Source organism: Aegilops tauschii, chromosome 7 (genome assembly GCF_002575655.3).
Source record: "Aegilops tauschii subsp. strangulata cultivar AL8/78 chromosome 7, Aet v6.0, whole genome shotgun sequence".
Taxonomy (NCBI): domain Eukaryota; kingdom Viridiplantae; phylum Streptophyta; class Magnoliopsida; order Poales; family Poaceae; genus Aegilops; species Aegilops tauschii.
In genome coordinates this window covers 342,771,992-342,781,417 of record NC_053041.3, presented here as the reverse complement: position 1 = coordinate 342,781,417, position 9,426 = coordinate 342,771,992, and the positions used below count along the sequence as shown (strand labels likewise).

Below are 9,426 nucleotides of genomic sequence, written 5' to 3'. Positions count from 1 at the left end.
CAATGCTATGCATGTCTTTCATAGGAGACATGTTCTCAAAAAATGTTGCATCATGGGATTCCCTAATATTATCAACATGCATATCAGGTACCTTGGATTTAACCACTAAAAATCTATAACAAACGCTAGTGGAGTGTAGCCTAGAAAGATACAATCCACTATCTTTGATCCGAGTTTGGGTTTCTTCGGAATTGGAACGTTGACTTTCGCCAAACATCCCCGAGTGCGCGAATATCAAAGTGATGGAATTCTCCCAACCCACTCCTCATAAGGGCTTTTCTATTTATTTGGGAACTCTATTCAGGACATGACACGAAGTCAACAAAGCCTCCCGAGACCATGCCTTAGATAAACTAGCAGTCTCTAGCATGGCATTCACAAAGTTAGTCAACATGCGGTTTTACCTCTCAGTAACCCCGTTTGATTGGGGCAAGTAGGAAGGCATCCTCTCATGAATAATACCATGTTCCTCACAGAATTCGTCAAATATTTGGGGAAAATACTCCCCACCATGATCTGACCTAAGACGTTTGATATTTCTCTCTAATTGATTTCTAACTTCAGCCTTATAGATTTTAAAGTAGTTTAAAGCTTCATATTTAGTTTGCAACAAATAAACATAGCAGAACCTAGTAGCATCACCCATTAACATCATGAAATATCTCTTTCCACCTTTCGTCAATACACCATTCATCTCCCATAGATCAGAATGTATGAGGTCTAGAGGTGCTAAGTTTCTCTCCTCGGCTGCCTTGTGAGGCTTCCGAGGTTGCTTTGATTGCACACAATTAGGGCACTTAGAACCTTTGGCAATGGTGAAATTTGGAATTCAACTCAAAACGGATAGCCGAGACAGTAAACCAAAATTAACATGACATAAACGAGAGTGCCAAACATCTGCCTCTGAATCAACATTGCCACAAATATGGTTTACTGACTTATTGCAAAATTCGGAAAGTGAAAAGCGGAACAAGCCTCCACACTCATGGCCTTTACCAATAAATTGTCCAAATCTTGACACAACTACTTTATTGGACTCAAACACTACTTTAAACCCATCTCTGCAAAGAAGGGAGCCCTAATAAGATTCTGGTTCATGGTAGGGACATGCTGCACGTTCCTCAACTGCACGATCATCCCCGAAGTAAACTTCAGATCTACCGTGGCAACACCATGAATAGTAGCATGTGATCCATTACCCATTAGGATGGAAGAATCCCGAGCGACCTAATAAGAAGTGAACATAGATATGTCGAAACATACATGAACATTAGCACCCGTATCAATCCACCAACATGGAGACTGAAAGACTGAAAGTACCATTGGAAAATTGCCATACCCATCATGGTCACGATGTTGATGTTCTTTGTGCCATTTTTCCCTCTCTTGTCCGTGTGATCAGGACACTCCTTGGAAAAGTGGCCGAGTGCTCCACAAGCATAGCACTCGAGCCCAGCTTTTTCACCACCTTCTTCTTATTATTATTCTTGAAATAAGTAGTATTGATAGGACCATTGAACTGAGGCTTGTTCTTGCTGTTGTTCTTGACGTGGTGATTCTTCTGCACCATGTTGGTGTTAGCCTGAATCTCACCACCTCTATCACTCGTGTCCTTTGCCCTGGCTTTCTCCTCAACATCAAGAGACGCTATCAGGTTTTCAACTGATATCTCCTGTCTCTTATGTTTGAGAGATGTGGTGAAGTTCCTCCATGAAGAAGGCAACTTTGCAATAATGCAGCCAACCACAAATATGTTAGGCAACACAACCTTGAGGAATTCGAGCTCTTTTGCAATGCACTGTATTTCATGAGCATGTTCAACTATAGAACGGTTATTCGCCAGCTTGTAATCGTGAAATCTCTCCATGACGTACATTGCACTGCCTGCATTGGTTGCATCGAACTTAGTATTCAGTGCATCCCAGAGCTCCTTAGCGTATTCAATGTGCATATACACATCACACAAACGGCCATCAAGGACACATAGAACACAGCCTCTGAAATTAGTAGTGGCTTCCTTGTGCTTTTTCTGATCTTTTTTAGATGAACTTTCAAGAAGACCATTACTAATTAGGTCCCAAACTTTCATGGACTGGAGCCAAAGTTTGTCGGCGTTCTGGGAACAAGGGTACCCAGACTTGCCTGCCCGCGGCCCACGGCGTGGCTCCGTCGCCGGCCTGGTATGGCCCATCTACAACACCTTCAAGACAAGACCCTCGTGAGGGGCCAAGCCTCGCGAGGCGGGCGACATCAAGACCTCCGGAGGGAGCGGCCTCCCCAGGCTGGCTCCTGAGTAATGGAGATTTCTATGCAGGTGCCCACCTCATGAGGTTGAGGTGACGCAAGCCATGACGACCAAGGCCAGGCGGGCGCCAACGGGCGTAGAGCAGTAGGTTTCCTCTTTGGTTGTAAGGAGGCAAGCAGAGGCGCGGGTTCCCGAGGAATCACCCAAAGGTTTCCATTCCTGTGCAACGAGACCAAGACTGCCAGGACGGCAGGACGGATGTCATCACCGAGCCCACCACAGCTTCACGACCAGAAGCTTTGCAGGCGAAGACCACTTTTCGTCAGGATAAGACGTACAACTTGTCCCCTTCAAATTAGCCACTGTGGGATCCCTTCCCGCCTTTGTTTTGGAGGAAGAGGATCGAGGCCACTATAAATATAGGTTAGCCACCACCAAGAGACTGGATCCAGGACTCACTCCCTCACCAGATCAAACCTCGTGAGGTTGTTGTTCCCTTGCACTAGTTCATCCTCAGTCCCTCGTGAGGCTAACCCACCCCAAAGCAGGTGTAGGGTCTTACATCGCAAGGTGGCCCGAACCTGGGTAAACTGATGTGTCCATCTTCTTCCTTGTTCATCGAGCTAGGCCTTGGGGTGACGAACCGGTTGGCTGGAGAGCTCGAGTTCTTCGCATACGCCCCAGTGTTCCAACATTTCCTGGGTCTGCGGAGCCCTGAATCTGACACATGGCGCGCCAGGTAGGGGCATGACGAAGGTCTGTTTCCTCGCTAGCTGCGTTCCACCGACGTTGCGTGGTTCCCATGCCAGACGCTGCTCCACCCGCTGGGCCGCCAGGCGCATTCAAGGGCATCGCGGGCCTACGAGCTTTCTCCCTTGCCTTGCAGCATGTGCGATGGCCGCTGGAGTTCAGGCCGGAGTTGCTGCCATAGTACGACGGTGCCGCGGACCCCACGGAGTTCCTCTGGGTGTACGCACAGGCCATCTGGGCGGCGGGCGGCAACGACAACGTCATGGCAAACTGGCCCCATATGGCTCTCACGGGTATGATGCGCTCCTGGCTGCTCAACCTACCGGAATCTTCGGTGGCCTCCTAGGAGGAGTTGCGTTGTCTGTTCATCGCGCACTACGCGGAACCGGCGCCCCACGTTGTTGCGGCCATCCTCGGCGGGTCGCAGGCGCCGGCCTTGAGCCGCCATGCCAAGCAGCTCTTCCGGCAAGTGAGGGTCGTCCGGCCGCAACATGGGCTCCTCCAGGTAGGCCGGTGCCTGAGACCGACATCACCTTCGACTTCAGGGATCACCCCAAGACCACGGTCGGCGCCGGTGCGCTCCCCATGCTCAGCACGCCCACCATCAGCAGCGTTGCGGTCACGAGGACCCTCATCGACGGCGGAGCTAGCCTCAAGATCCTCTCCATGGAAGCTTTTGATCAGCTTCATATGCCTTACGACCGGCTCGCCCCCACCATACCCTTCTTAGGGGTGGTCGACGGCTCCGCCGTTCCCCTGGGGTAGATCCGCCTTCCCTTCATCTTTGGCACGCGCGACAACTACCGCACCGAGCTCATTGACTTCGACGTCGCCCGCATCGGATTCCCGTACAATGCCATCCTTGGATACCCAGCTCTCGCCAAGTTCATGGCACCGACGCACCCTGGCTACAACGTCATCCAGATGCCAGGGAGCAGCGGCATCCTCACTGTGGCGGGGGATGCCCGGGATGCACTCCTTGTCCTCAAGCTGACCTACAAGGCTGCGGCAGGGCGCGGCCAGGCGCCAAAACTGCTCCGGGGGTCCCATAGGCCGCGCCCACGAGGAAGAAGCAGTTTTTCTCCCAAGACCGGGCCGAGACGAAGCAGGTGCAGATCGACGACGAAGGCTCTGGCCCCACCTTCACCATAGGCGTTGGCCTTCCCCCGGGCCAGGGGAGGCGCTGGTCAATTTACTCCATGCGAACAAGGATGTGTTTGCATGGGAGCAACAAATCTGGTTGGCGTCCCACGAGATGTGATTGAGCACCACTTGATGGTGTGCCCCGGCGCGCGCCCGGAGAAGCAGTCGTTCATCGTCTAGGATTGGCTGCAAGAGGCCGGCGTCATTCGAGAGGTGCGGCATCCAGATTGGCTGGCGAATCCAGTTATCATCTCCAAGAAGGGCGGGAAGGAGCACTTGTGCATCGACTTCACGAGCCTCAACAAAGCTTGTCCTCAGGACCCGTTCCCCCTTCCGCGCATCGACGAGATCGTCAACTCCACCGTCGAGTGCGATTTGCTGTACTTCCTGGACACCTTCTCGGGCTAGCACCAAATCAGATGGCGGTGCAGGTTGTTGAGAAGACGGCTTTCCTGACCCCGTGCGGGGTGTGCTGCTACACATGCATGCCGTACGGGCTGCGCAATGCCGGCGTGACCTTCGAGCGATTGATGCACATCGCCCTAGGCCGGCAGCTCGGGAGGAATGTCGAGGCGTACATCGATGACATAGTGGTTAAGTCGCAGGAGACGAGGACCCTCGTCGAAGATTTGGAAGAAACGTTCGCCAACCCGCGCAAGGTGAACCTGTGGCTCAATCCGGAGAAGTGCGTGTTCGGCATCCCGTCCGGCAAGCTGCTGGGTTTTCTGGTGTCACATAGAGCGATCGATTCTAACCCAGAGAAGATCAAGGCGATAGAAAGGATGAGCCCGCCGCAGACCCTAAAGGAGATGTAGAAGCTCGCGGGCACGTGACCTCATTGGGGCGCTTCATCTCCAAGCAAGGTGAGCGCGCCCTCCTGTTCTTTAAACTGATGAAGAAGAAGGGCCCGTTCGAATGGACTCCGGAGGCCGAGGCGGCCTTCCAAGACCTCAAGAGGTACCTCACTAGCCCGCCGGTGATGGTAGCACCTCGTTCTCTTGAGCCCATGGTGCTGTACCTGGCTGCCACACCCCACTCAGCCAGCACGGCACTCGCGGCGGTCCGGGAAGAGCGCGTGGATGCGGGTGTGCGGCGTAGCGCCCCGCGCCCGACCATGACACTTCAGCCTCAGGACGGTGCCCCTGAGGCCCTAGCTGCCCCAACGGATGGCAAGGCTCCCGAGGCTCCCTCGTCTCAAGAGGGGCAGGACGCCGTTGACGCCCCCTCCTTCATTGAGCATCCCGTGTACTTTGTCAGCACGGTGCTGCATGACGCGCGCGCACGCTACCCCATGCCAGAGAAGCTCCTGCTCGCGCTCCTCGTCGCCTCCAGGAAGCTGCGCAACTACTTCCAAGGCCACCCAATCAAGGGTGTCTTCGCATACCCCCTGGAGAAGGTGCTCCGGAGCCCCAATGCTGCAGGAAGGGTTGCTAAGTGGAACATCGAGCTGCAGGCGTTCTAGCTGGAGTTCAGCACCACCAGAGTCATCAAGGGCGCGACCCTCGCTGACTTTGTGGCAGAATGGACTGACGCCCCTGGCCGAGGGGTGGGCGAGGACTGTTCCCTCATGCCCGGAGACGAAGCACCAGATGGTTCGGTCATGTACTTCGACGGCGCGTTCGCACGCCAGGGCGCGGGGGCTGGAGCCGTGCTTATCTCACCTACCCTGGACCAGCTCTACTACGCCGTGCAACTCTGCTTTCAGCATGGTGAGAAGGTCTCCAACAACGCAGTTGTGTATGAGGGCCTGATTGCCGGCCTCAAGGCCGCGGCGGCTCTGGGGGTCTGGCGCCTCACCATCAGGGGCGACTCCCAGCTCCTCGTCAATTTCTCCAACAAGGCATAAAAGCCAAAAGACGAACACATGGAGGCATACCTTGAAGAGGTACGCAAAATTGAGAAACGATTCTTGCGCTTGGAATTGCATCACATACCGCGTGGCACGAACAAGGAGGCCGACGACATCGCCAAGAGGGCGTCCCGGCGCGGCCCCCAGAAGCCTGGCATCAACGAGGAGCGGCTCTTCAAGCCATCGGCGACTCCCCCCACTGCAGGACCAACGCTGCTTCGGGAGGAGCCGCCCATGGCACCCTCCTTGGGCGCCCCAGCTTGCGGCTCGACCTCGGGGGCCCGCCTGCTCCTCACTCTCGAACCTTAGGAGGGGTGCTGGACCGAGGAGTTCAAGGCGTACCTTCTCCGAGGCACCTTGCCAGAGAAGGAGGAAGACGCAGAACGTGTGGCCCGCCAGGCCACCGCGTACTGCATCCAGGATGGCGAGCTCTACCGCAGGCGCCCAAACGACATCTCCATGCTGTGCATCTCCAAGGATCAGGGGGCCGAGCTGCTGGCCGACATCCACAGTGGGGACTGCGGGCATCACTCCTTGTCGCGCACCCTCGTGGGCAAGGCGTTTCGTAGCGGGTTCTACTGGCCCATAGCGCTCAACGACGCCACTGAGCTGCTGAGATCTTGCGAGGCATGTCAGTTCCATGCCAAGCAGATCCACCAGCCCGCTCAGGGCCTCCAGACCATCCCGCTCTTGTGGTCGTTTGTGGTCTGGGGGATGGATATCCTGGGCCCGTTCCCTCGAGCGGCCGGTGGCTACCGCTAACTCTACGTCGCCATTGACAAGTTCACCAAGTGGGCAGCGGTAGCCCGTGCACACCGTCCCGGCTGGCTCGACTGTCAAGTTCATCAAGGGCCTCGTGAGCCGCTTTGGGGTCCCCAACTGTATCATCACTGACAATGGCTCTCAGTTCACGAGCAACCTTGTCAAAACATATTGTGCTAACCTTGGAAGGCAGATATGCTACGCTTCGGTGGCACAGACACGGAGCAACGACCAAGCCAAGCGCGCCAACACAGAGGTCCTGAGGGTCCTTAAGGCGAGGAGCTTCAAGAAGAAACTCGAGGCCTGCGGCAGGGAATGGCTCAATGAGCTCCCGTCCGTGCTGTGGTCCATCCGCACCACCGCGACCAATCCCATGGGCAAGACCCCATTCTTCCTCTTCTACGGGGCTGAGGTGGGCCTCCATCATGAGCTCAAACCTTGATCCCCGCGGGTCTTGGCGTTTGACGAGGCATGCCAGGACGCCTTGCGCGGGATGGACCTTGTACTGGGGGAGGAGGGCTGCCGCCAGGCCTCGCTCCGTGCTGCGAGGTACCAGTAGGCGCTGCGGTATCACTACAGTAGCGTCCGCTCTAGGACCCTCGAGGTGGGTGACCTCGTCCTGAGGCGGGTGCTCTCCAGGGAGGGGCTTCACAAGCTCTCGCCTATGTGGGAGGGCCCGTTCAGGATCGCATGTGTCGCCAGGCCTGGCGCCGCGTGGCTGTAGACGCAGGACGGGGTCCCCATCCAGAATGCCTGGAACATCCAGCACCTCCGGAAGTTCTATCCATGATCAAGGCCATGCGCCTCTCAAGTCTCCGCTCGTGACACTCTCACGTAATAATGAGTTGGGTCTATACACGCCCCAGAGGATCCTGAGTGCCACCCCTGGACCTCACGGGGGCTCCCACCCACGTCCTAGTGGAGGCCCCATGCTCCGCGCTAGTAGGAAAACCAGAAGACTAGCGTAGGTGCCGGACATGGTTGTTCTTTTGCTTGCTTTCTGTAGCTGATTTGCAACTTCTTGAAATGAAATTTGGAGCTTTCGCATCTTTTATTTGAAAGGGTTGGGAAATTTTTTCTCCGCGCAATGTTTGCTCTTTCAGGTCTTGCCTTAGGAAGAGTAACAGTTGCCCATTTCTCTTCCTCGCGCATCGCACGCGTGGGGGCTAGGCACGGTGTGTGCGCCGGGACGACCCACAAACACACCTCGCCAAAGCCTTGGTGCCCCAGCCTTTGGCGTCTTAATCCTCATGCGACGCTCTCAACCGAGCTTACGGGCACACACACCCTCTTGAGTCCGTGCCTCCGGGCATTGCGACGCGACATACTAGCGACAACCAACCCACGCTCGGCGGCTGGCGCGAGGTGTGGCACCTTCGGAGGTTCCCTAACCTTGCAGCAAATAGGGTGCCTCCTGAGGCTCGACGACTTCCGAATCTTCAGTGAACCGGGGTACCCTAATTTGCCTACCTGCAGCCCACGGCATGGCTCCATCGGCGGCCTGGTACGCCCCGTCTTTAGCATCAACAACACAAGACCCTCGCGAGGGGCCATGCCTCGCGAGGCGGACGACACCAAGACTCCAGAAGGAGTGGCCTCCCTAGGCTGGCTCCTGAGGAGCGGAATGTAGGCGCCCACCTCGTGAGGTTAAGGTGACGCAAGCCATGACGACCAAGGCCAGGCGGGCGCCAGCGGGCGAAGTACATCAGGTTTCCTCTTTGGTGCTAAAGAGGCAAGCATAGGCGCGGAGTCCCGAGGAATCGGCCAAAGGTTTCCATTTCCGTGCGACAAGACCAACACCGCCAGGACGGTAGGATGGAGGTCATCGCCTAGCCCACCACGGCGTCACGGCCAGAAGCTTTGCAGGCGAAGACCACCTTTCATCAGGATAGGATGTACTAGTTGTCTCCCTTCGAATTTGGCCATTGTCGGAACCTTTCCCGCCTTCATTTTGGGGGAAGAGGACCAAGGACACTATAAATATAGCCTAGTCACCACCATAGAGAGCGACAGAGAGGGACAGAGGGGGAGAGAGAGAAAACGGAGGATCGATCAGACCATCCACACCCTCACCAGCTTGCACAAACACAAGAACACACCTCCGGAGGTTGTTCTTCCCCTGTACTAGTTCATCCTCAGCCCACCTCGAGGCTAATCCACCACAAAGCAGGAGTAGGGTCTTACACCGCAAGGTGTCCCGAACTTGGATAAACTGTCGTGTCTCTTTCCATCCCCTTTTATCGAGCTAGGCCATGAGATCGACGAGTTGGAAGACTATGGAGCCTGAGTTCTTCGCACGCACCCCAGAGTTTGAATCTTTCTTGGGCCCGCGGAGCCCTGAATCCGACATTTGTCGCGCCAGGTAGGTGTGCGTCGGAGCCTCTCTTCCTCCTGTCGATTCGCCATCGTTCCGCCGTCCTCATGGCTGACGCTCGTCGAGTTCGTGCTGCGCATCAGGCTGCCATCGCCGCCCACGTCGCCCAGACAGTGCCTGCAGGCGACGGTGCTCCCCGTCGTTCCCCATTGCCTACGGCAAACGCCGCCACCGACCACGTGGCCCATGATCGACGCACCGCCACGCCATCGCTAACTTCAGCGGCTGCTTCATCTTCCCATGCTCGTCGTGGGCCGGCGAACGCGCAGGCTACGTTGCTCATGTCGCGCGAGCTTCTGCGCT

General features: G+C 56.1%; 1 protein-coding gene across 1 annotated transcript; it reads right to left on the bottom strand.

Annotated features, from left to right (window-relative positions):
• Nucleotides 1-1,044: 1,044 nt before the first annotated feature.
• On the bottom strand, nucleotides 1,045-3,685 carry LOC141027146 (uncharacterized). Its single transcript, XM_073504113.1, has 3 exons — nucleotides 3,529-3,685; nucleotides 1,406-1,884; nucleotides 1,045-1,227 (listed from the first exon to the last, which is right to left on the bottom strand). Exons 1-3 carry the CDS (start codon nucleotides 3,683-3,685, stop codon nucleotides 1,045-1,047), a joined length of 819 nt encoding a protein of 272 aa, XP_073360214.1.
• Between the last annotated feature and the right edge of the window lie 5,741 nt (nucleotides 3,686-9,426).

Bases quoted from the DNA above. Each gene is read 5' to 3' on its own strand.
- LOC141027146 (XM_073504113.1), bottom strand. From the start codon at position 3,685: ATGAAGCTGATCAAAAGCTTCCATGGAGAGGATCTTGAGGCTAGCTCC. The intron at 1,885-3,528 runs GTGATGTCGGTC...CAACCAATGCAG, and splicing joins GGTGATCCCTGAAGTCGAAG to GCAGTGCAATGTACGTCATG. The intron at 1,228-1,405 runs GTCCTGATCACA...ACTTCTTATTAG, and splicing joins CGGCCACTTTTCCAAGGAGT to GTCGCTCGGGATTCTTCCAT.